Source organism: Rhinatrema bivittatum, chromosome 5 (genome assembly GCF_901001135.1).
Source record: "Rhinatrema bivittatum chromosome 5, aRhiBiv1.1, whole genome shotgun sequence".
Lineage (NCBI taxonomy): Eukaryota > Metazoa > Chordata > Amphibia > Gymnophiona > Rhinatrematidae > Rhinatrema > Rhinatrema bivittatum.
The window spans coordinates 338433424-338460164 of record NC_042619.1 but is presented as its reverse complement, the minus strand read 5'-3'; the positions used below and the strand labels follow the sequence as shown (position 1 = coordinate 338460164).

Genomic DNA, 26741 nt, shown 5'->3' with positions numbered 1-26741 from the left:
ACTACACAGTTGATGTCTGTTTATACAATGGCACCGTCAATACCTCCTCTCCATAAACCATCCACATCGATGCACAAGTCATCGGGGAAATTCAAACATTCCATCATAAAACCTCCAAGTGCAGTCCCTGAAACTTCTACTACTGAAGCAGCACTGCATAGCCTCCTCACTAAGAGGTACCATGAGCTGTTGGCTTCCTTACCCTCAAATCCGGTTCAGAAGGAGGATGAAGAAGAAATGTCACCTGATCCGCTGCAGGGACCTTCTGGTATATTACCACCTCCAAAAACTACGTCTGCTCCATACCAAACTCCATCTTATGACACTTGGTCTGATACTGCATCTGAAGCCTCATCAGAGGACTTCCTGTCAGACCCTTCGCCATCTCAGTCCAGAAAGCAGTCACCTCCAGAAGACCTCTCTTTTTCATCATTTATACAAGAGATGGCAGATTCCATACCATTTCAGTTACAAGCTGAAAAGGATGACAGGCAACAAACCCTGGAAATATTACAGTTTGTAGATCCCCCTAAGCACAGCCTGGCTATTCCCATCCATGAAGTGCTCTTGCAGCTCCAACAGCGTATCTGGGAGCATCCTTGTACAATTCCTGCAATAAACAAAAGGGTAGAATCTACATATCTCGTACAACCTGCACCAGGATATCAAAAGACTCAACTACCTCACAATTCAGTTGTAGTTGAATCTGCACAAAAGAGGTCTCGTAGAACAAGGACCCATGCATCTATTCGTCCAGGAAAGGATAATAGGTTCTTGGATCAAATGGGGTGAAAAATATATCAAGGAGCAATGCTGAACTCTAAAATTGCAGCATATCACCTCTACATGACCCAACACCAGAGGAATCTCTGGAAACAAATTGAGGACTTGGTACCATCCCTGCCTGCACAAGACCAGGAGGCAGCACAAACCATCATTCAAAAGGGATTAGAAACAGGAAAACACTAGGTCAGAGCTGCCTACGATGCCTTCGAGACATCTTCGAGAATATCTACATCAGGCATTAGTGCCAGGAGATGGGCCTGGCTCAAGGCCTCTGATCTGCAACCAGAGGTCCAAGATAAGCTTGTTGACCTACCCTGCTTGGAAGATAATTTGTTTGGTACTAAGGTACAAGACGCTGTTGCTCAGTTACGAGAGCACTCTGAAACCTTGAAGCAACTATCAGCTCTCCCTCATGACTCTGCAACACATACCAGCCGCAGACCTCCACGTAGGGAGATAAAACATCCATTCTACAGGCCACGGAGGTACTATCCTCCTACATCCTCCTAGGTCTCAACAAAGACCTCAGCAAAGGCAACAAAGAGCAACTAGGCCCCAACCAGCTCCTCAAACAGGACCTGCCTCTGGATTTTGAAATTTCGTCCAGGGATCAAAGCCTATACTCCAATCCCCAATCCACCGTACCAGTAGGGGGAAGACTGTCCATCTTTTACAACAATTGGACCTCAATAACCTCCGATCAATTGGTCCTTTCAATAATAGATCAGGGATATCGCCTAAATTTCACATCACTCCCTCAAGATCTTCCACCAAGTTCTCATTTCAGCGAAAATCACATTCAGCAGTTACAAACAGAATTATCCACCCTTCTGAAAGCCAGAGCTGTGGAACAAGTGCCCCGGCTTCAGCAGGGCAGAGGATTCTATTCCCGGTATTTCCTCATTCCAAAGAAAACCGGAGGCCTACGTCCCATCCTAGATCTCAGAAAGCTCAACAAATTTTTGAAAAAAGAAAAGTTCAGGATGGTCTCTCTAGGAACCATGCTTTCACTTCTTCAAAAAGGAGATTGGCTTTGTTCTCTGGATCTTCAAGATGCTTATGCTCACATCCCAATATTCCCGCCTCATCGCAAATACCTGCGCTTCACAATAGGCCATCAGCATTTCCAATACAGAGTGCTGCCATTCGGCCTTGCCTCTGCTCCCAGAGTTTTCACCAAATGTTTGGCAGTCATTGCAGGACACTTGCACAAACCAAGGGATTCACGTTTTCCTTTATCTAGACGACTGGCTCATCAGAAGTCAATCTCAACAAGGAGCTCTAACTTCTCTACATCACACAATTACTGTTATTCAACAAATGGGATTCCTAATAAATTATCAAAAATCCCATCTTGTTCCTTCTCATCTACTCCAGTTCATAGGAGCAGAATTGGACAGCACTCTGGCCAAGGCCTTCCTACCCGAAGATCGAGCACAAACTCTTTCTCTGTGGGCCAACTCAATTTGCTCAAAGCAACAAGCCACTGCTCATCAATTTCTAACTTTGCTAGGCCACATGGCCTCTACAGTTCATTACCCCCATGGCAAGACTAGCCATGAGAATAACTCAATGGACATTGCGATCACAATGGATCCAAGCCATTCAGCCACTTCATTCTCCAATTCAAGTAACCCACCAGTTACACTTGAACCAATCCATAGTTTTACCCACATTCTTCCCAAGGCCTCATTCTCACCAAGGAGAACGCGCTTTGCATACATTGGACTGTAAACGTGCATTTCCTGTCATGTAGCCAGATGGACTCAGAACAAGTGGGTATAGTGTGCTCGTGCTAGCAGTTGGAGACGGATCCTGACGTCAGCACGGGTACATATACCCCCACAGGAAGTGAAACTCTTCAGTAATTTCCGTCTCCAAAGCAGTTTGGAGAGCCTGCACGCTCGCTGAGCGTGTTTCCAATCTACTTTCTATTTTCTATTTTCTACTTTCTACTTACTAAATTAAGGTAGTCTCACAATTTCACCTCAACCAGACCATATCCTTGCCAACTATGGCAGGTTTGAAGAAATCTGAAGAGGGGCGTTTGCTACGCCATCTCGACATCGGCAGATTGCTGCCCAGATATCTGGAAATGACAGAAACAGTACGAAAGACGGACCATCTGTTCGTCCTGCACAACGGGAAGAACCAAGGAGAAGCGGCCTCTCGGCCCACCATCGCCCGCTGGATTAAAGAAGTCATCAGAGCGGCCTACGTAGAGGCTGGGAAGTCACCGCCTCTACAAGTTAAGGCTCATTCTACCAGAGCCCAAGCAGCATCTTGGGCGGAATCTAGGATGCTGTCGCCTGCAGAAATATGTAAAGCGGCGACGTGGTCCTCCCTCCTTACCTTCTCCAGGTTTTACCATCTGGATGTCCAGGCCAGGGAGGATACAGCTTATAAAATATCACTTTTTTCATAAAACTTTTTAATCTTTACTTACTGCATCAGCGAGAAATCTGGGACTGATTGGGGGCTTGGGGGATTACACAGCTGCAGATTCCCCCAGTCCAGCCCCCTGAGGATCCTTCGGGGGGGGGGGGGTCCCCAGGTGGCCTCCTATGCCCGGTAATAGGGTTCCCTCAGTACAGGGCTTGATTTTTCGCCCACAGGGTGATGCAACTGGGGCAGTTGATCCAGAGGACGCTATCATAGCTCCTGGTAGTACTGGTTCGGGGTCTGGCCAAGCTCCCTTGGTGGCTCCAGTTATTCCAGTTATGGAGGATGCGGGTCAAGGGGATGACCCAGTCTTTTATTCATGAGCTGGAGGATCCTAAAGTGGTCTGCCTTTTTAAAAGGGAAGAGCTGAGGTTTTGCTTCCCTTGGCTTACCAGGTTCTTGGGGTTAAAATTCCTCAGGAGAACCAGGATTTTCCTAGCGTGTAGCAGATGGACTCAGGACCAATAGTATAGTGTACTCCTGTTAGCAGTTGGAGACGGATCAGATTTCAATCTGACGTCAGCCCCTAGTACATATACCCCTGCAGGAAGTGCAGCTCTCCAGTATTTTCCATCTCCATAGCAGTTAGGGTCTATCTGCACGCTCTCAGAGCGTTAGACCAAAATTGAAGAACAAAACCCGAAATTTAAAGAAGAAACCTACCTGAAGACGAGCCCCGCACTCATGCAGTAATACCCTCGGGTCCCTCCCCCAGTTGAGTTTCCCGAGGTGATTTCCGTGGTCCCTCGGAGGTGAGCCTCTGTCCGGTGGCTGATTCGCGGCAGGGACGTAGCCCCCGAATCCTCGGGCGCGGCATAGAGGCAGCCTCGGTCCGGCGGCCGAATCGCGGCGAGGACTTAGCCCCCGATCTCGGGCGCGGCTGAGAGGCAGCGGGTGCACCCCCTTGAGCGCGGCGGTGAAGGTAATTGCCCTCTCCCCCCCGCAGCCGGAGACTGCCCGGAGCGAAACCGGGAAGCGCCGAAGACAAGGTAAGGTAGAAAGCTTCTACTTTAGCCCGGTCTCTCAAAATCGAGGAGGAGCACAGATCGGCGATCGGAATCTGTGCCACCGGGTTGATCCGCCCAAGCAGGGCTAGGCCCCGGCTGTTCCAGGGTCTGCCCACGAGGAGACCCTCCAAGAAGGTTGCCATATTGCCCGCATGCTCGCTGTCGCCATCTTGGCCTTGTTCGCCGCGCCGCCCGCCGTCTGATCCGAGCGCACAAATTAAGCTAAGCACACAAAATTATTTGTGCGCATAACCTTAGGCGCACATAAAACCTTACGCGCATAAGTTACACGCACAGCCAAGGCGCACATCTACGGCTAGGCGCACATCTGCGCGCACATGTCAGACACACACTGGAGCGCATAAGAGCTTACGCGTCCACAGAAAGGGCACCTCCAGAAACAGGAATAAAAGCTCAAGGCCTCTGCCCAGCATGCCACATCAGAGCTGCACAGAGCGAGGAAGCCGACACCCTATGCGCACACTGTGAGGAGGCCCTGGGAGATCCAGGTCAGGGCCAGTCCCACCCAGGGCCCAGTGCGAGCTCCTCAGGGGGCACCCCGGACCTAGCAGGCCCCAGTGAGTCCATCCTACAGACGGGGACTCCCAGGGAACCGGTGCCCCTCAACCTAGACCCAGCGTCGATCTCTTTGGTAGAGTTGTTTAAGGGGATTCACGCCTTTGTCAAAATGCAAACTGAACCCCGGGTGGACCAGCCATATGCGCCACCGGAAGACCCTCATGCCCCAGGACCCTCGAGGCCTAGGCACAGGCTCCCACCACCCAGAAGCCCCACCTATGGGGACACGGATTTCTCCGAAGAGGAAGCCGAGCCCCTTGAGGAGGGGGAACTTCCCTCTGAGACAGAGCCACACCTAACCATGAGATGCTTCTTCTCAAAGGATGAGCTTCCGGACCTTGTATCCCAATGCCTATCGGAGCTCACTTTCCCGGGCCAAGGCACCTCGGGGGAACCTAGAATGAACCCCCTGCTGGAGGGCCTTCGACAGACGTCTCGCCATTTTCCTCTCTTACAGGCGGCACAACAGCTAATTGACCTGGAGTGGAATGCACCGGAGTCCTCATTCAAAGGGGGTCGAGCCTTATCGGCCATGTACCCCCTGGACCCAGCAACCAAGGAGCTTCTGGCGTGCCCTAGAGTGGACGCCATAGTCTGCGCGGTCGCTATGCGCACTTCCATCCCAGTGGAGGGAGGAGCGGCGTTCAAGGATGCACACGACCGGCGCCTGGAAGCCATACTAAAACAATCATTTGAGGTGGCAGCCATGTCCCTGCAGATTGCGGCCTGCTGCACCATGGTGACACGTTCCTGTTTATCCCAAGCCAGGATCAACACCCCGAGAGAAGACATGGAATCAGCACTATCATTCCTCACTGATGCGGCTTCCGATCTAGTGCGCACAGCAGCCAGAGGAGTGTCGTCCACAGTGGCAGCCAGGAGACAACTCTGGCTTTGAAATTGGTCGGCTGACGCCTCCAAGACACGCCTCACGAGAATGCCCTTCAAAGGATCCCTCCTCTTCGGCAGCGAACTAGAGAAACTGGCCAAAAAATGGGGTGACTCCCCATTACCCCGCCTGCCGGAAGACAAGACAGAGAAACCAGCGTCCCTTCCCCAGGTCCGCCAGAGGCAGAAGCTCACAGCGCTTCAACTCTTACAAGAGCAACTATCAAGTGCCCCGCCCTACGGGCAGGAACCAGTCCTTTCGGAACAAGCACAACAAGAGGGGAACCAGCTCGGGTCCAGGCCCCAGCCGCACCCCACAATGAGATTCAGCCAACCCATCCAAGGGAAGAAGCCATAGGGGGCAGGCTAACCCTATTCTACCACAGATGGGTCGAGATAACGTCGGAAAAGTGGGTCCTAGCCATCATCCGAGAAGGGTACTACCTGGACTTCATTCGAACCCCTCCGGACAAGTTCGTAGAATCTCCCTGCCACGACCCCCGCAAGAGGGGCGGCAGTGGAAGCTACACTGACCAGACTTCTGGCCCTCGAGGCCATAACCCCGGTACATACACGGGAAATAAATACTGGACATTACTCCATTTACTTTATCGTGCCCAAGAAAGAGGGTACATTCAGGCCCATTCTGGACCTCAAGTCGGTCAACAGACACCTAAGGATCCCACGCTTCCGCATGGAAACCCTACGATCGGTCATACGCGCAATACAGCCAGGAGAGTTCCTCACATCCCTGGACCTGTCGGAGGCCTACTTACACATCCCAATTCATCAGGAACACCAGCGCTACCTATGCTTCAAGGTCCTGAATCGTCACTACCAGCTCCGGGCACTACTCTTCGGGTTAGCCACGGCACCCCGGACGTTCACCAAGGTAATAGTAGTGGTGGCGGCAACACTCAGGAAGGAAGGAATCCTTGTTCATCCCTTACCTGGACGATTGGCTGATCCGAGCAAAAATCACCGGAGGAAAAGCCACCAAGCAACCAGCAGAGTCATATCCCTACTGGAAAGCCTAGGATGGGTAGTCAACACAAACAAGAGCTCCCTACAGCCCTCGCAGTCGCTGGAATACCTAGGAGTCCGATTCGACACCAAGGAAGACAAGGTCAGCCTGACCCCCACGAGGAGATCAAAGCTGTGGGACCGGCTCCAGACCTTGCTGAGTGCCTCTCGTCCCACAGCATGGGATTACCTGCAAGTCCTCTGCCTAATGGCATCCACACTGGAAGTGGTGCCATGGGCACGAGCCCACATGAGGCCCCTGCAACAATCACTTCTATCACGGTGGAGTCCACGATCCCAGAACTACACCGTACATCTACCACTACCGGGCAGAATCCGGACCCAGCTACGGTGGTGGCTACAGACCAGCCACATGAGCCGGGGATCAAGACTATCCTCCCCAACCTGGACCCTGCTCACCACAGATGCCAGTCTACACGGGTGGGGAGCGCACTGCGAAGAGTTAACCGCCCAAGGGCGGTGGAACGAAGAAGAGGTGCGGTGGAACATCAACCGCCTAGAAGCATGGGCGGTCAGATTAGCCTGCCTGCGGTTCGCCCACAGACTTCGAGACAAAGCGGTCAGAGTGATGTCTGACAACGCCACGACTGTGGCCTACATCAACCGGCAGGGCGGAACCAGAAGCCAACAGGTATCCTTAGAAATAGACCCTCTGATGGCTTGGGCGGAAACAAATCTCCAGGACATCTCCGCCGTCCACATCGCCGGGAAGGACAACACCACGGCAGACTTCCTCAGCAGGGAAAGTCTAAACCCAGGAGAATGGAAGAAGTCACCCACAGCCTTCAAGATGATAGTGAATCGGTGGGGGACTCCAGACATGGATCTTCTAGCAAACAGATCCAACACTCAAGTACCCAGATACTTCAGCCGCAGGTGGGATCCGCAGTCCCAGGGGATCGACGCCCTGGTACAGACCTGGCCACCGGGGACCCTGCTATTCGCCTTTCCGCCGAGGCCCTTGCTAGGCGCAATCATTCACAAGATGCAGTGGCCAGGGGGGCTAGTCCTTCTGGTGGCCCCAGACTGGCCAAGAAGAACCTGGTACGCAGACATGAGAAGACTACTGGCAGGGAATCCACTACCCCTGCCTCCACACAGAGACCTGCTACAACAAGGTCCCATCCTCCACGAGGATCCAGCTCAATTCTCTCTTGCAGTCTGGCCATTGAGGGGGCCTGCCTGAGAAAGAGGGGATACTCGGGCAGTAATAGATACCCTCCTCCGAGCACGCAAGTTCTCCACATCCCTAGCATACATAAGGATCTGGAGAGTCTTGAGGCCTGGGGTGCGAAGACCACAAACGTCAAACCACGCTCCTCTAAAGTTCCCGTGATCCTGGAATTCCTACAGAATGGACTGCAGAAGGGTCTGTCCCTCAGCTCCATCAAGGTACAAAGTGGCCACATTGTCTTGGCTATGGGCTCCAGGAGCGAGGCGACAACATAGCCTCGCACCCAGATGTATCACGCTTCCTGAAAGGAGTCAAACACATTCGCCCACCACTAAAGTGGCCGGTAACCCTCTGTGGAACCTCAACCTCGTCTTGGAGTTCCTAGCGGGATCCGCCTTCAGACCCCTCCAAGGCCTGTCACTCTCCGTCTGTTGACTTTAAAGACTGTGTTCTTGCTGGCCGTGTGTTCAGCCCTCCGCATCTCAGAACTACAGGCACTGTCCTGCTGTGAGCCATTCCTCAGACTCACCCCGGGGGACCATTCAGCTACACACGGTTCCCTCCTTCCTCCCCAAGAGTGGTCTCACACTTCCACCTTAAACCAAACCATCTCACTAACCTATTATGGATGGCTTGAAGTCAGAAGAAGCCCGCAGTCTACGCCAACTCGACAATTCGGCAGACTCCTATCCAGATACCTGGAAATGTCGGAACCAGTACGAAGACTTGTCCTTCACAGCAGGAAGAAGCAAGGGGAAGCGGCCTCGCGGGCAACCATCGCCCTCTGGATCAAGGAAGTCATCAAAGGCAGCCTACGTAGAAGCGGGAAAAACCACCACCTCTACAGGTCAAGGCCCATTCTACCCAAGGCCCAGGCGGGTTTCCTGGGCAGAAACTAGAATGCTGTCACCTGCCGAGATCTGCAGGGCGGCAACGTGGTCCTCCATCCATACCTTCTCCAGATTCTACCGTGCTGGATGTTCATACTCGGGAGGAACACAGCATTTGCAAGGGCAATCCTAAGTGGACCACGGGCAGCCTCCCCACCTAGTTCCGGAAGTAGCTTTTATACATCCCATTGGTCCTGAGTCCATCTGCTACAACGCTAGGAAATGGGAGAAATTACTTACCTGATAATATCGTTTTCCTTAGTGTAGACATATGGACTCAGCCCCACCCTCGGCTGCTGTGACACATGGTCCTTCAACGAATCAAGGGTAAGCCATGCTTCATTTACCTAGGGCATCCACTGGGCCAGGTGTCGACGCTTTCCGGTTGAGCTCACTGGAGGTCTCCAGCTATAGTCAATCAACCAGTTCAAGTTAATCAAGTTATTCAAGTTTTAACGTTCTAACAAAGTTATCTAAGTTATCCATATTAAGTTAATCAGTCAGTCACATAAAACATATATCCACAATGCTTTGCAAGGAGAATACTGAAGAGCTGCACCTTCCTGCAGGGGTATATGTACTTAGAGGCTGACGTCAGATTGAAATCTGATCCGTCTCACAACTGCTAACAGGAGTACACTATACCATTGGTCCTGAGTCCATCTGTCTACACTAAGGAAAACGAAATTATCAGGTAAGTAATTTCTCCATTGGACGGCAAGGACCCGGTACTATGTGTCATCTGAGATCATCCAACTTCTTTCCCTTACCACAAGTCGGTTATGAAGTTAGTAGAAGAGGAATGGGGGAGATCCTGATTCTGGTTTAAAGGTTGGCAGAGCCATGGGGAAAGTTTTACCCTCTACCAGAACAGAATTTAGAATTTTTTCTCTCCCGAAAGTAGATGCGACTGTGTCTGCTGTGACTAAGCGCACCATGATTCCGGTTATTGGTTCGGCCGCTTTAAAAGATGTACAAGATCATAAGATGAAGTTACACTTTAAAAGATTTTTGAGGTGGCGTCCCTGGTTTGTGTGCAGCTCTTTGTTCAAGTTTCTTGCAGCATGCTTGTCTCCAGTGGGTACAATAGCTTCAAGGCAATTTGTCTCAATCAGCTGTGGACGCAGATACGGCTGAGTGTGTGGAAGCAGCTGTAGCCTATGATGTGGATGCCCTCTATGATTTGGTGCGTACTTCCTCCATAGTAATGGCATCAGCTGTGGCCGCCCAAAGGTTGCTTTGCCTTTGTAATTGGGCGGCGGATGTTTCCTCTAAGGCACAATTGGCATCCTTGCCTTTCAAAGGTAAGTTCTTGTTTGGCGAGGATCTAGAGCAGCTGATCCAGTCTCTTGGAGACAATAAAGTCCTCAGGTTACCCGAGGATAAACCTAAGGGTAAAAGATTTTTTCATTCACGGTCTTGTTTTCGGTCCGACAGAAGATCGTGGCCTTCCCATGATATGCCGGGACCGCAGAGACAGTATTTTTCACAGGGGCAAGCATGGGGACAATCCTTTCGTGGAGCCAGAAGTTCCTTTAGGGGATCCTCTGGCTTCTCGGGAGGTATATAATAGGAACGACAGGCTGGTCCACCCTGTCGTTCCTATTATAGGAGGTCACTTATGGCACTTTTACGATGAGTGGCCCAAGATCAATGTGATGAGAAACTGTTATGTTTTAGAATTTGCTCATCCCATACAGAGGAACTTTTTCTAATTTCCCCATGCAGCTATCCGGTCAAGCGGGCGGCGGTACAACTGACTCTAGACCAGTTATGTCGGTTAAGTGTGGAGTACCATTTCCCAGAGTCGAGCTCCGTCAAGGGAGATACTCAATTTATTTTCTGGTCCCCAAAAAGGAGGGCTCATTTCGGCCGGTACTGTATTTAAAGAAGGTCAATGCAAAACCAAGGTACCATGATTCAGGATGGAAACCCTCAGGTCGGTCATAGCAGCTGTATGCAAAGGAGAATTCCTGGCCTCCTTGGATCTCATGGAGGCTTATCTACATATTCCCATCCATCAGGACTCTCAGCATTTTCTCCGCTTCATGATTCTGGGTCAGCATTTTCAGTTTCAGGGTCTTCCGTTTGGTCTCGCCATGGCTGTGCGGACTTTCACCAAGGTGATGGTGGTGCTGGCAGCTTTCCTTCGAAAGGAGGGTATTCTAGTTGATCAGAGCCAAGTCAGTGTCTCTATGCTGCAAGTCAGATCATCGAGTTCTCAAAGTCCTACAAGTCCCTAGGTTGGGTAGTGAATCATGACAAAAGTCAGCGATCACCAACACAAACTTTGGATTATTTAGGAGCTCGGATTGATACTCTTATAGGCAGAGTCTTTCTCTCTTAAGATTGAATCTTGAAACTTCATGCCCATATCCGCCGGTTTTTTGCGGGTTGCAGGTACCCAAGGTCTGGAATACTTACAGGTACTCGGCTCGATGGCCTCCACGCTGGACTTGGTTCCCTGGACGTTTTCCCATGAGACCACTACAGATGGCATTATTGTCCCGCTGGAAGCCAGTATCGGAAGAATATCATATCCGCTTACCTCTCGAGGGTTTGCCGAGAGACAATCTGTCATGGTGGCTTCAGACTTCCAATCTGTCGGGCAGTGGACCTTGAAGTTTCCGATTGGATGGTGGTTACTACCGATGCCAGTCTCTCTGGATGGGGAGCAGTTTCAGTCCCATTCGGTTCAGGGATCCTGGTCCATGAGAGATTCTGCGTGGTTTATCCAACCGTCTAGAGACCAGGGTGATTCGCTTGGTTTCGAAGGAGTTTCTGCTGTTACTACGTAATCGTCCAGTTCGAGCTCTGTCGGACAACACGACAACAGTAGCGTATATAAATCGGCAGGGTGGAACCAAAAGCAAGGCAGTGGCTCTAAAGGTGCAGAGGTTGGTTCTCTGGGCGGAACGACATCTAGAGAGATTAGCGGCATCCCACATCGCAGGAACAGAGAATGTTAAGGCGGATTTCTTGAGTCGCACACACTTGTATCCAGGCGAGTGGGAACTCTCAGATGCAGCCATGCAGTTAATTTGAGATCGTTGGGGTCTACCCAAAGTCGACCTTATGGTGACTTCTCGGAATGCCAAGGCCTTCCGATTCTTCAGTCGCCGAAGACAGTACGGGGCCAAAGGGGTTGACGCTCTGGTTCTACCATGGCCTCAGGGAGTTCTACTATATGTTTTTCCTCTGTGGCCACTAGTGGGCAAGGTTCTACGTTGCATAGAAAAGCATTGCTGAAAGGTGATTCTGGTGGCTCCGGAGTGGCCTCGGCGTCTGTGGTTTGTGGATCTGGTTAACCTGGCGGTGGTCAGCCCGCTTCGGCCACCTGATGCGTCTTCTTCGACAGGGTCCTATATTTTTCCACCAGGCTGCTCGCTTTTGTCTAGCGGCATGGCTTTTGAGAAGAGGCGTTTGAAAAGGAAAGGTTACCCGGACTCGGTAGTCACCACATTGTTACAGTCTAGAAGGAAGTCTACTAACCTCTCATGTTCGGGTATGGAAGATTTTTGAGTCCTGGTGTTCCGTCGAGGGAATTCGCCCTAAGGCCTTAATTCCTGAAATATTATCTTTCTTACAGGATGGCTTCACCAAGGGCTTATCTCTTAGTTCTCTTAAAGTGCAGGTAGCAGCACTGGGCTCTCTCCGTGGCAAAATTGAAGGTTCCTCTATTTCGTCTCATCCGGAGGTGGTTCGTTTTCTTAGAGGTACGATGAATTTTCATCCTCCAGTTTGGAAATCTTGTCCATTCTGGAAACTTAATCTAGTTCTTAAAGCTCTTTGTGAACCTCCCTTCTAGCCCCTCCGAAGGGCTACGTTAAAGGATTTGACACTAAAGGTAATTTTTCTCATCGCTATTTGTTCGGCTAGAAGAATTTCTGAGTTACAGGCGTTATCTTGTCAAGATGCTTTCCTTCAGATTTCGGAATGCGGAGTTTCTATACACACAGTACCTTCCTTTTTACCAAAGGTGGTTTCAGCGTTCCATGTCAATCAGTCAGTGGAACTTCCGGCTTTTCCTAACTTACCGGCGTCTGATCCTAATGAGAGGGAGCTCAAACGTCTAGATGTTCGGAGAACTTTATTGCGTTACCTCGAGATTACCAATGACTTTAGGATGTCCGATCACCTCTTCATGCTGTAGAATGGTCCTAATAGAGGCTCCAAGGCTTCTAAAGCCTCTATTGCACGATGGTTGAAGGAGGCTATTTATTCCGCGTATATTACATGGGGTCGTCCAGTTCCGGAAGGCTTGTGTGCTCACTCCACACGTTCGCAAGTGGCCTCGTGGGCGGAATCTCAACTTGTTTCCCCACAGGAAATTTACAGAATGGCGACTTGGAAGTCGCTGCATACTTTTGCAAGGCACTATCGCTTAGATGTCGGGGCTCTGGCAAACCCGTCCTTTGGTGAGAGGGTTTTGCAAGCGGGACTCTCCAGGTCCCACTCTGGGTAAGGGTCCAATGTCTGGACTGATCCTGGTACGTACAGGGAAAGGAAAATTGGTTCTTACCTGCTAATTTTCGTTGCTGTAGTATCAAGGATCAGTCCAGAGCCTGCCCAATTAGAAGGGGGTTATATTAAGGGGAGAGTCGTCCGCTCAGCTGTAAGATTGTTCTCTATTGCATTTCATGTTCTTGTTAATTGTTGTTTAATGGTTCCATAATTTTTGCTATTATCTGCTTTGATATAGATATATACTGACGAACTGCAGGTGGCAGTATATATCTTAGGTACGGTGTTTTTTTCTCTGCCTCCATTTGCTGATAGGGGGAGATGAACCCAGGTGTCTGGACTGAACCTTGGTACTACAGGAATGAAAATTAGCAGGTAAGAACCAATTTTCCTTTGCATATCATGGAGACTCTGTATATGTAAATTTATCTCATGCATATTCATTGTGGATATCCCGAAAACCTGACTGGCTGTGGGATCCTCAGAATGGATTTGGGAAGCCTGTTTTATCTTCTTGACATTCAAACCAGGGAAGAAGCATCCTTTGGTTCAGAGGTCTTGAGAACAGGTTTGGCAGTGTCCTGCCTACTCAGTATATAGCTTGGGTACATCCCAAGTGTTTGAATTGGTGTGGCTGGATGAAGATGAAGGAGAAATTAGTTTTTACCTGATAATTTCCTTTCCTTGAGTCTAGCTAGACTAGTCCAAGACCCTCCCTTAACTGCCAAATGTGGTATTCTACAGTTATTTATTTTCAGAAAGTGTATATATAATTTTAATCAAACCTTTAATGGATAAGTTAAGGGGATATCTATTTGGCTTATCCTAATTGTGTTGTTTGTATTGGTATGTTCGTTTGTTCTTCTTTGGAAATCCCCTGGTTTGGGGGAGTTTGCTTTTAGTATGTTATTAGCTTGATATAGAATACAGGTAGGCTGAGGGCAGCCTGGGAGCCTATGTAAGGTGACATCAGCAAGCCTGTTAATCTTTGCCTCCATCTTTTGGTTGGTGTATATAATCTGTGTTTGGATTGATCTTGGCTGTACTTAAGGAAAGGAAAGTATCAGGTAAGAACTAATTTCTCTTTACTTTTTGCCTTTCAGTCTGCAGGGCGCCTTATGCGAGCTATCTTTGAGATTGTCCTCAACCGGGGATGGGCACAGCTAACAGACAAAACCTTGAACTTGTGCAAGATGATTGACAAAAGAATGTAAGAGAAACTGTCTGAAAAATTCCTGGTGTCAGCTATTTTTTTTTTTTATTATTTTCTGCCTGCCCCAGCCTCTGCACCGTCTTAGGTGCATATCTGTGCTGACTTTACTGCTGGCTTCTGCAGCAACTCCTACCCATCCTTGAACTAGCTTCTGCTTTATCCTTTGTGTTAACCACTGCCCTGGCCACAGTGCCAGCCTTTCCAGCAATCATTTCTTTCCCACTAGGTAATATATCACCCATTACCTGATTTGATTTTTAAGCAAGCTTCCTGTCATGTTCTCATCCTGATACTGCTCTTTTTCTGTTTGTCACTTTCTCTTGTCTCCATAGGTGGCAGTCCATGTGTCCCTTACGTCAGTTCCGGAAACTTCCTGAGGAAGTGGTGAAGAAAATAGAGAAGAAAAACTTTCCATTTGAGCGTTTGTATGACCTGAACCATAATGAGATAGGTAAGAACACCCCCAAGGTTGGTCAATCTCTGTTATATACAGCCTTAACCCTTTAACCCACACACGCACTCCATCTTATAAATACACAGTCAAATGCTTCATCCTCAACTCTGTAATGCTCCTCCTCCCCCAAGTATGCCATCATCCATAATATAATCCACACACATGCTATGTTCTCAAACCCTACATCCTTCCCATGCGTACATATATGAACCTCAATCCTATAACCCTCCCCTACACACACATGTTGGCCTCAGCACTATTAACCTCACTTTCCTAGCGTGTAGCCAGATGGATTCAGGACCAGTGGATTATGTGCTCTTCTGCTAGCAGATGGGAGATGGAGTCAGATTTCAAAGCTGACGTCACTCTAGATATACCCCTGCAGTAACCTCGGCTCTTCAGTATCTCTGTCTCCTAGCAGATGCGGACACTATCCCACACACTAGAATAATGTTAAGAATTACTGCAAAGAAAAAAAAAAGAAAATTTTACCTTAAAGAAGATCGAGCCCTGCTCTCCTGCGGTGAAACCTAAGAGTCTCTCCCAAAGCTGAGAACTCCTGAAGCGATTTCAGATATCCCTCAGAGGTGTGCCTTGGTCCGGTAGCTGGTTCCCGGTGTGCACTTTGCCCCCAGAGTGGCTGAAAGGCAGTGGGTCAAAAACCAAGCGCGGCAGTGAAGGTAAAGCAGTCTCCCCCCCTGCAGCTGGAGACCGTCCCGGCACTCGATTATTAAGCGCCGAGACCAGGTAAGCAGAAAACTAAATTCAGGTCTCCAAGGCTCGGATTGCCATACCGATTCTCTCTCTTTTCTGGCGAGGTTAAAAGGGAACACCGATCGGGTTGAGCAGCCCTGGTTGGGGCTAGGCCCCAATCCGGTGTAGGGATCCACATGGAGACCTCCGGAGGAGCCATTTTGCATATGGGGGGCGTTGGTGCCATCTTCCCGTCTCGACCGGCAGTACGCGCAGGGCAGGCCGGGCAGCTGATGTGCCTAATTTGTGCTCGTCCAATACTGACACATGCACAGCCGCGTTTACAACTACACTTGCGCATTGAAGCACATTACCTGTGCGCCTAGACATAGAGGCTATGGCACCGGCATCCAAGAAGGTCAGAAGTCACTCTCTTTGCACAGTCTGCCACATAAGAGCCACACAGCCTGAACTGGAGTCCTGCCTGTGTCAGCATTGCGAAGAAGCCCAGGGGGAACCAAAGCTTGGTCCCTCACTGTCTGGGGACAAGTCCGGAACTGTTACAGATGATAGCTTCCCGGACCTATGCATCTCTGAGCTGGCTTCTTCACAAGGGGGCCCCTACTCAGACTCCCCCCTGGGATTAACATGGACCCAGGGACCTTCTCGTGGTTAGAATTTTTCCGAGGGCTGCAAGCCTTCGTTCAGGCGCAATCAGCCCCGGCTGGATCCCGAGCTCAACCCCTGCCGGAAGCACAAGATCCTCCCGGCCCCGCTGAGATGCCTCAAGATATGCCTTGCCTAACCAAGAATTTCCCTGACAGGGACCCAGACACCTCAGATGATGGCGGCTCCCTGGAAGAAGGAGAAATCCCTCCAGGCCTGGAACCATACCGAACCATGCTTCGCTTCTTCCACAAGGATGAATTACCAGCCTTTATTTCCCAGACTCTGAAGACGGGACCCTATGGCGGAACCAAAGAAGAACCCCATCCTGGTGTCCCTTCATCAAGCCTCATGCTACTTGCCAATGATGGAAGTCATCCAGGAACTGATTGACCTGGAGTGGGATGCCCCGGAGGCCAACTTCAAAGGGGGTCAGGCCTTGGAAGCCCTATACCCTCTGGAACCAGCGACCAAGGAACACCTGCATTTCCCGAAAGTGGATGCCATGGTCTGTGCAGTCTCAAAGTGAACAACCATTCCCATTGAGGGAGGGGTTGCATTGAAGGATACTCAGGATAGACGATTGGAATCCATTCTTAAGCAGGCCTTCGATACAACAGCAATGACACTGCAGATTGCTTCCTGCTGTGCACTGGTGGCACGTTCCTGCTTGCTCCTCTCGAGCGAGGCAAATAACTCCGGAACGTATATTGGTGAGACGATGGAACCTGCAGCAGCCTTCCTGACGAACGCAAGCTCAGTTCCCTGTATGTACCCGGATCAGTCCAGACAGTGGGTTGAGCCTCCTGTCCAGCAGATGGAGAGAGAAAGAAAAACTGAAAGGGTATCCTATATCAGGACAGAGCCCTGCCTGCGTCCCTTCAGTATTTCTTTGTCTCCAGCAGATCCAGACAGTTGAACCTGCAGCTCCCTCTCTTTAGCTATTTCTTTCCTTCTGTGGGGTTCTTTCTTCCTCACTATTACTTTCAGGATCAAGCGAATATTGCCTACCTAATTCTTATTTTAAAAAATAAATAAACAAATAAAAAGTTGAAATTATTCAGGGTTCAAAACCTGTTGTTTCTCAGGGAGACATTTCTGTCTCCTGGCTCTTATTAGGGTCCTAGGGGGGCTTGCCCCTTGATTATTCAGCCTAGGATTCCTTGCCCTGTAACCCTTGCCTGGCTTGGGGCGATACTGGTGGTCTAGTCAGCCCCCCTCTTGACTTTTCTGACCCTGGAGATGTATAATGCCTCTGGTCCTGTAGCACTGACAATTTAATGCTGCTACCGATTTAAAAAAAAAAAAAAAATTAAAATAAAGTCCAAGGAAGCCAGAAGGAGCACTTTTGCCTCACCCGCATTCAGTGGCTCTGAGGATAAGGGGAACGAGCATAGCAGGGTTCATTGTCCTGCTTCTGCTCGCTATTGCAGCAAAGGCTCAGCTGTTTTCAATTAGTTTCATTTTCTCCATGGCAGTTTTCTCCTGCTCATGCTGCGATCAGCTGCCTGTTTAGCTTACGGGGAGCCTGCTTTGCGGCTCTCCCGTGATGGGCTATGCTCGGATTGTTTACCTGGGGGTGAGGGACCCTCCGGGGCACCAGCGATGTCGGCGGTTTGGGGTTGGGCTCCCAGGCCGGCTCCCCCACGAAAAACCGCGAGAACGGCGGCCATTTTGGGCAGAGTTTGCAGCGGATTCTGTGCCTCGGGGGAGGGGAGCCAGATTTTTCCAATTCGCTGCCCGATTTAAGCCCCGTAACCTCCACGGGGAGGAGGGGGGGGGGGGGTGTGTTTCCTGACATCTCTGTCCTGGTCCCTCCTCCCCCAAAGTCCAGCATTGTTTTTCTACGGATTTTGTGCTTTTACTGCACAGATCCAATTTAGCCAGCCTTCAGAAACAGGATGAACCCTCTCCAGATCCCCCCCCCCCCCCCCCCCCCCCCCCCCGGCAAAGATCCCTCGGGTGTCCATTGCCCAGCCTCCTAAGTCCCCAGATTCACAGGGCTCCGTCCGAGTCAGGACCGTTCCGGGCGTACCAACCATCCCAGACCCTCCCCAGCCCTCTCCTCCAGATCCGGATCCGGACACAGATTTGCTTCCAAATCCGCCATTAGAGGGTGACAACCTGTGGGTTTTAAGATTCTTCCAGAGGGAAGAGCTGGACCCGCTCATTCCTTTTGTACTGGACGAGCTGGGGATCGACAACCCACCTGAGGAATCCACTAGTACCTCTGCCCCAGGGAACGTGGACCCGGTCCTGGCGGGACTCAGGACTCCTCCACGTACTTTTCCTTTCCATCCCATGCTCATACACCACCTCCTACGGGAATGGGAGTCTCTCGATTCGGGTCTTTGGGTGGGTAGGGCAATGGACAAGCTCTATCCCCTACCCGACCAATGCCTGGAGATGCTTTAAGGTTCCAAAGGTGGGCGCTTCGGTTTCTGCAGTCACCAAACGGACCACCATCCCGGTGGTTGGAGCCACGGCATTAAAGGATGTTCAGGATCGCAAACTGGAACTGCTTCTCAAGCGATTTTTGAAGTCCTAGCTTTAGGAGTTCCGGCAACAGTCTGTAGCTGTTGGTGTTTGAGGTAGTTGTGGGTGGATCCTTGGGCCGGTGGCAGATGACCATGCCCCCGGGGGAAGATCCCGAGAGGGACCCACCGGTCAGGCTCAGACACACACACTAGTTCTTTTATTAGACAGTATATTGAACCACCAGAGGTGGCCAGTAGTGAGCTGGAAGTGCCCGGCAAGGCTGTAGTCCCTCAGATACTGGAACAGCGATCCTGGATAACTGAGCTGTAGAGAAACTGAATATAGTGAATAGATAGGGTATGCAGAGTTCAGGAACAGAACCTTGATGGTAACACTCACACAATAGTCTCTAGAAGTAGTCCAGGTGTTGGAATGAGTTAGGCCCTCGAGGAGCGAGTACCTGGTTCCAGGGAAAGCTCTGAGAGAGATGGTGTCTCACTGGTGTAGTAGGCAGTGATGACTTCCAGGCAGAATAAGTATTCAGTAACCAGTCCGGAAGCATGGGCCCTCGAGGAGCGAGTACCAGTTCCTGACTGTGACCTGAAAAACAAAGAGAGAGCGAGGAGCGGGTACCCCTGGTAAGTCCGAGGAGGCCGAGCAGCTTAGGTAGAGTAACCCCTTGCTAACTCGATTAGTTAGCGATTTCTGAGACCTTACATATCCAGTACGGATGACGTCATCTCAGGGGGACGCTTCTGAGGTTCGCGCCATTGCTGGTACATCAGTCGGGGCCGCACATGCACCCTTAAGCTCTTGTGAATCATGGTGGATTGCAGCGTCGAGCCGCTCCGGGGGACGCTGGAGGGAATTGGCAGAATGACGCCGCGGCAGCCAACCTTCCACTTGAGCAAGAGGGAGTCGCCGAGGAGGTAAGGAGGGCGGAGTGGAGACATCGAGCAGCGACGGTCAAAACAGTAGCAGTCTCATGCAGCAGGCAAGTCTCAGGGGGGTTCAACAATTACTCAGCACCTAGGCGGAATTACTCAGCAGAGGCGGAACAGGTGGATCGGCTGGAAGCTGCGGTGGCGTATGGGGCTGATACCCTCTACAACTTGCTCTGGTTGCAGGCCAGGGCCATGGTGTCAGCAGTATCGGCCAGACAGCTTCTTTGGCTGCAAAATTGGTCCTCAGATCCCTCCTCCAAGGCACAGCTGGACACGCTTCCCTTCAAGGGTAAGTTGCTTTTTAGTGAGGACCTTGAACAGCTTATTAAATCTTTGGGTGGTGACAAGATTCATAAGTTGGCTGAGGACCGCTCTAAACAGACTAAGTCCTTCTTTCCTTCGCGCTCTCGTTTCCGAGGTCAGCGCAAGTATAACAGAGCGCGGGAATCCTTCCAAAGAGGTGCTTCTGCTAGATCCTAGCCGTGGTCTCATTGCCGATGCCCCTTCATTGCAGGGCTCCTCCGCAAAGTCCTCACAATTACGGCCGGCCCATTCCTCCATTCCCAGCTTAGGTGGTCTGATCCGGGTTGTATATTTCAGCTCCACGAGTGGTTCCTGAACCCCCGCGGTGGCAGAGCACATTTTTAGAAGTGGGGGTATCAGACCATCGACCTCTTTGCATCGATTCACAACCGCAAGGTGGAGAACTTCTGCTCCCTATATCGCAGTCACAAGACTCTCTACCAAGGGACGCCTTCACCCTCTCCTGGGCCACAGGTCTCCAGTATGCCTACCCCCCACTTCCTCTCATCAGCAAGACTCTCGTGAAGCTACATCGGGACAAGGGCCTCATGATTCTCATAACCCCCTATTGGCTGCGTCAGGTTTGGTTTCCCATCCTTCGTGACCTCTGTCTGTCCACAAATTCGCCTGGGCACAGATTCGTTTCTGATATCTCAGAAGAACAGACAACTGCGCCATCCCAACCTTCAGGCCTTGTTGCTGACAGCTTGGATGTTGAAAGGCTAATCTTGCGGCCTCTCGACTCTGTATCTCAGGTCCTGGTAGCTTCATGAAAGCCTTCTACTATAAGATCTTATCATTCTAAATGGAAAAGTTTCGTTGTGGTGTACTTCAAAGAAGTTAGATCCTTTTACCTGTCCCACAACAGTTTCTAGAGTATCTCTGGCACCTCTGTCGGGTCTGCAAACTTCCTCCATAAGACATCCCCTGTACCCTTGTGGAAGGTGGTGGCTGCCTTCCATAAGGGTACAGGGGATGTCTCTATTTTGACACAACCCTTAGTGCGCTTTATGAAGGGCTTACTGCACCTTAAGCCCCCTCTCCGTCCTCCAGCCCCTGCTTGGGACCTTAATGTGGTGTTAGCGCAACTCATGAAACCTCCGTTTGCGTCTCTGTACTCCTAGTTACAGCATCTCACTTGGAAGGTGCTCTTCCTTCTTGCTTTGACGTCCGCTCACAAGATCAGTGAGCTATAGGCGCTAGTTACTTACTCCCCTTACACAAAATGTCTTCATGATCGGTTGGTCCTTTGCACTCATCCTAAATTTCTACCGAAAGTCTCTGAGTTCCATTTAAATCAATCCATAGTTTTGCCTACTTTCTTTCCAAAACCCCATTCACATCCAGGTGAGCAGGCTCTGCATTCCTTGGACTGTGTGCGCTAGCCTTTTATTTGGAACGCACTGCAGGCCATAGGAAGTCCTCACGAACCCCACCTGCCACCCTGCGGAGTTGGGTACACTTGTGATTTATTTTATTTTTCGCACGTACTTTTTACTATACACGAGACTAGGGGAGAGCCCTGCTGGATGCAGGGTTGGTGCCATGCTGGGCATGCTCAGTGGTGCCAGTCAAAGTTCTAGAAACTTTGACAAGTGTTCTGTGATTGGGCTCCACCCTGATGATGTCACCCATATGTGAGGAATAACATCCTGCTGTCCTGTGAGAACACCTGTTACAGGTAAGCAACTCTATCAGGCATTTTGTTGAGGACAGAGCTCAACTCCAGGACACTCCTCTGCAGTTTCTGTTCCTAAATGGAGAATTCTGAGGAAACTGGTCATAAGAGGATGTGAAAAGAGCAAGAGGAGGAAGCTGGCAATGACAGATCCTCCAAATCTGAAAGCTCTGTAGTGAATTTCAAAGGCCTGGGGATCAGTGATTCATAGAAATGACGGCAGAAGAAGACCAAACGGCCCATCCAGTCTGCCCAGCAAGCTTCACACATTTTTTTTCTCATACTTATCTGTTTCTCTTAGCTCTTTGGTTCTATTTCCTTTCCACCCCCACCATTAATGTAGAGAGCAGTGATGGAGCTGCATCCAAGTGAAATATCAAGCTTGATTAGTTAGGGGTAGTAGGGGTAGTAACCGCCGCAATAAGCAAGCTACACCCATGCTTATTTGTCTTACCCAGACTGTTATTCAGCCCTTATTGGTTGTTTTTCTTCTCCCCTGCCGTTGAAGCAGGGAGCTATGCTGGATAGGAGGGAGAATACCCTTCTGGTGAGGAAGATAGGTTGTGGTTAGGCTTTCACAGGGATGAGCCGGCTGGTGTGATATTCATTAAAAATTATTACAATTATGAAGTATAAGGTGCAGGAGGGTCCTAAAGCTTTTGAGGATCCTATTATGATTAGCTTAAAGAACCCCTCCAAATCTTTTCCCTTGCATAATTCAATCAAGGATTTGATTGACCTGGAATACACCAGAGGCTTAATTTAAGGTGAGATCGGTTCCTAGTCAAATTGTTCTCCATTGTCTTACAGGAAAAAGACAAGTTGAGGTTTCCTAAGGTGGATGCACTGGTGTGTGCAGTCACCAAAAGAGCTACTATTCCAAGAGGGCAGTGCTGCTTTAAAGGATTTGCAGGATGGGAAGGTGGAATCTGTGCTCAAGTAAACTTTTGAAGCTTCCAGCACGGTTTCTGCGAGATTTCAGCTTGTAGCTGTATTGTAACAGGAGCAGGTCTGCGCTTATCCTAACAAATGTAGTTCCCTGTACGTACCGGATCAGTCCAGGCTCTTGGGTTTTGCCTCCGCACCAGCAGATGAAGACAGAGCAAGATTTGACAGACTCTGCCATAAATACCAGGGTGCCACCCACAGCCTGTCAGTATTACTCTGTCTCCAGCAGATGGTCCGGGTGCATGGCCCACAGTCTACACTGATTTAAAAAAAAAAAAAAAAGCTAGTCAGTGTGTTTTCGCTTTCTTGTTTCTTATTAAGTTTAAAAAAAAAAGACTAATTAGGAAGAAGTTTCCGAAGACTGAATGCAACGCCGGTCTGAGCCTCCCAGGGGGTTGGCAGGTCCCAAGGGGGCCATCCCTCCTGGTTTTGTAGGCTGCTGAGGCTAAGGGTCGAGGACCCTGCTAGTTATTTTCAGCCCAGGGGGGGAGGGGGTGATACCGGGGAGCCTGGCTCACTCACCCCAGCCGGACTGCTTCAGAACCCGCCGAGGGACAGCGACAGGTAACAATAAAATCAGTAGCGCGTCTCCCGATGGTTTTTGGGGTTCGAGCGGCGGCAGTCGTCGGACGTCTCTCTCTCTTTCTCTCTTCTCTCCCCCCCCCCCCCCCCCCCCCCCCCCCCCCGGCCCCTCGATTGTGACTTTTCTTGCGCTTAGCCATTTTCTTGTTTTCTTGCGCCTGCCCGTTTCGCCGTGCCATGAGGCTCGGCCTGCTCAGCACGTTCCATGGCAGCCTGCGGCTCGGCGCACGTGCGCGTCTCTCCAGGGACGGGCTGTGGTCAGCCTGCGTTCCCGGAGAAGGGACGTCTGAGTCAGCCCAGGGGGCATTAGGGAGATGGGGCGCCATGGCGATCGTGGTAGGGGAGCCCTCCTCATCCGCCCCCAGGCACCGGCCGACCAGCGTGGAAAAATCCGCCATCTTGGGCCCGGCTCCCTTAGCGGCAAACACGGTGCCAATCGCGGAGGTGGCCAGGAATTCCCCTCCCTCCTTCTCTCCACAAAGACCGGTCCCACGGTCCGTTTCGCCAGCAGGGGCTACCGGAGCAGGGACGGGGAAGATGCAGGGACAGATTCCGATGTCACCTGCTCCTCATTTTCTTCGGGGTTTATTTTGGCTATGCATAGGGCCTTTAAGGCCCGTAAGGCCAGGAAGCGACATTCTCCCAACCCCGGTGGACACGAAGGACCACAGCCTGTGGGCAGGGACTGCTCCCGGGTGCGGGACACGGATGGACCTTCCAGGTCCAAGCACCCGTTCTGGGCTCTTCCTCCCCAGGAGGATACTGACTCCCCTTCCAATTCTACGGACCATGAGGATCGGGAGGGGCCGTCCCCACCCCCTCGGGGGGGGGGGGGGGGGGTTTAGAAGGATTGGCACCGCGTCGCGCGACGAGGCAGAGGCCTCAGAGGGCAACGATCCTAGGGTGATCCGCCTTTTTCGTAGGGACGAGCTGGGACCTCTCATTCCCGCTATTCTGGAGGAGTTAGGGATCGCTACACCTCCCGAGGAGTCTCGTCTTGGCTCGATGGATCCTGTGTTGTTGGGCCTGAGTGGGCCCCCCCACAACATTTCCTTTTCACTTTTCTGCTACGGACTTGCTATTTCGCGAGTGGGATACCCCGGATTTGGGGTTGAAGGTCACGAAGGCTATGGATAGGCTCTATCCTTTGCCTGAAGACGCCCTGGAAGTTCTGCGAGTTCCGAAAATGGACGCAGCGGTGATGAAGAGAACTACTGTTCCAGTCATGGGGGCCATGGCACTGAAGGACCTCCAGGATCAGAAACTGGAGGTCCAGCTCAAGAAGATTTTTGAAGTATCCGCCCTAGGAGCTCGAGCAGCAATTTGTAGTAATTTTGTGCTACAGGCCGGACTGCATTGGGTTCAGCAGCTTCTCGCCAATGAGGGACTTAAGGAAGAGGAAGCCCGACAAGCCGGCCGCCTCAAAGCGGTCGTGGCTTATAGTGTGGATGCACTGTATGATCTCCTGAGAACTTCAGCACGTTCTATGGTTTCGGCCGTATCGGCAAGGAGGCTCTTGTGGTTAAGGAACTGGTTCACGGATGGAGCCTCCAAATCCCGCTTGGGATCCTTACCCTTTAAGGGTAAGCTTCTATTTGGAAAGGATTTGGAGGACATGATCCAGTTACTGGGCGAGAACAAGGGTTATAGGCTTCCAGAGGACTGGGCACGTCCAAAAGAGTCCTTTGCGACTAGATCCCGGTTCCGGGGAAATCGGAAGTCCCGTACCCCTCATCCTAGTACCTCTTCCCCTTTTCGTTCGGGGGGGGAGGGGTAGGCAGCAGTCTCAGTCCTTTCGGGGAAGGCGTTTTGATAGACCCGCTTCCTCCCAGTCGGCCCCAGGTGGGAAGACCGCACAATGATGCCCAACTGGTTCACTCCTTCGTACAGAGAGTAGGGGGCAGATTGTCTCTCTTTTACGAGGAGTGGATCATGGTCACGATGGACCAATGGGTGCTTTCGGTGATAAAACACAGCTACGTTTTAGATTTTGCACGCCATCCCAATCCGCGGTTTTTCCCATTCCCATGCGGATACGCCGACAAACGTCTAGCAGTCCAACAGACCTTGGTTCGACTGTTGGATCTGGGAGCGATCATCCCAGTACCGCCCTGGGAACAATGAAAAGGACATTACTCCCTATACTTCGTCGTTCCAAAGAAGGAAGGGTCCTTCCGTCCCATTCTAGACCTGAAGTGCGTCAACAGATGTCTCCGGATTCCTCGTTTTCACATGGAAATGTTGCATTCCGTCATTGCATCCGTTCGCCCGGGAGAATTCCTGGCGTCACTGGATCTCATGGAGGCATACTTGCACATAGGGATCAGGCAGGATCATCAGAAATATCTCAGATTCTATGTGTTAGGGAACCATTACCAGTTTCAGGTGTTACCATTCGGGCTGGCGACAGCTCCCAGACCTTTCACCAAGATCATGGTGGTTGTAGCAGCGCAACTTCTGCGGGAGGGGTTGTTGGTGCATCCGTATCTGGACAATTGGTTGATTCGGGCAAAATCCGAGACTGTCTCGTTCGGCGATCAGTCAAGTGCTCCAACTATTGAGGTCTCTCGGTTGGGTAGTAAACACCTCCAAAAGTCAGCTCACCCCCTCACAGTCGCTGGAATTTTTGGGAGCTTTACTCGACACGCATCAGGGGATGGTTTTTCTCTCCTCCGATCACAGTCTCAAATTGCAGGGACAGGTCCGATCCTTATTACAGAAACAACTGCCGACTGTTTGGGATTACCTACAGATGTTAGGTTCCATGGTTTCGACGCTGGAGTTGGTCCCTTGGTCTTTCGCACACATGCGGCCCTTACAATCGGCGTTGCTTTCCCGCTGGAGCCCGGTGTCTGAGCAATTCGACCTCCCATTGCCATTGACGAGCCTGGCCCATTCCATTGTAGGGTGGTGGCTGTGTTCGTACAATCTTCAGGTAGTCCAGCTTGTGACACCAGAGTGGACGGTGGTCACCATGGATGTGAGCCTCTTAGGTTGGGGAGCGGTGTGCTTGCGGAAGTCACTGCAGGGGTGCTGGTCCCCCACCGAGTCTTGCTGGTCGATCAATCGCTTGGAAACCAGGGTGGAGCGCCTGGCGTTACTGGCCTTCCTCCCTCTGATTCAGGGAAAGTTGGTCAGAGTTCTGTCCGACAATGCGACCACAGTGGCCTACATCAATCGTCAGGGGGGGACCAGGAGTCCGGTGGCGTTCGAAGCTCGACTGTTGATTCAGTGGGCGGAACAGCACCTTGTCAGCATAGTTGCGTCCCACATAGGGGTCGACAACATTCATGCAGACTTCTTGAGTCGAAATCAGCTAGATCCCGTAGAATGGGAACTTGCGGACAGGGCGTTCCAACTCATCTGCGACAGATGGGGCACGTCGGCCATGGACCTGATGGCAACCTTCAAGAATTCCAAAGCCCCGTGCTTCTTTGCTCGTTGAAGGGACATGGGGACAGAGGGCGTGGATGCCTTGGCATTAACCTGGCCGACGACAGTGCTTCTG

The 26741-nt window shown here is 51.0% G+C and overlaps 1 protein-coding gene across 1 annotated transcript in view; it reads left to right on the top strand.

Moving 5' to 3' along the window:
• Positions 1-26741, top strand: part of SNRNP200 (small nuclear ribonucleoprotein U5 subunit 200) — a 915618-nt gene that overhangs the window by 458529 nt on the left and 430348 nt on the right. The window contains exons 25-26 of the mRNA XM_029604465.1: positions 14378-14484; positions 14820-14938. Coding sequence (XP_029460325.1) covers positions 14378-14484; positions 14820-14938 — 226 coding nt within the window. The remainder of the gene's footprint in view (positions 1-14377; positions 14485-14819; positions 14939-26741) is intronic.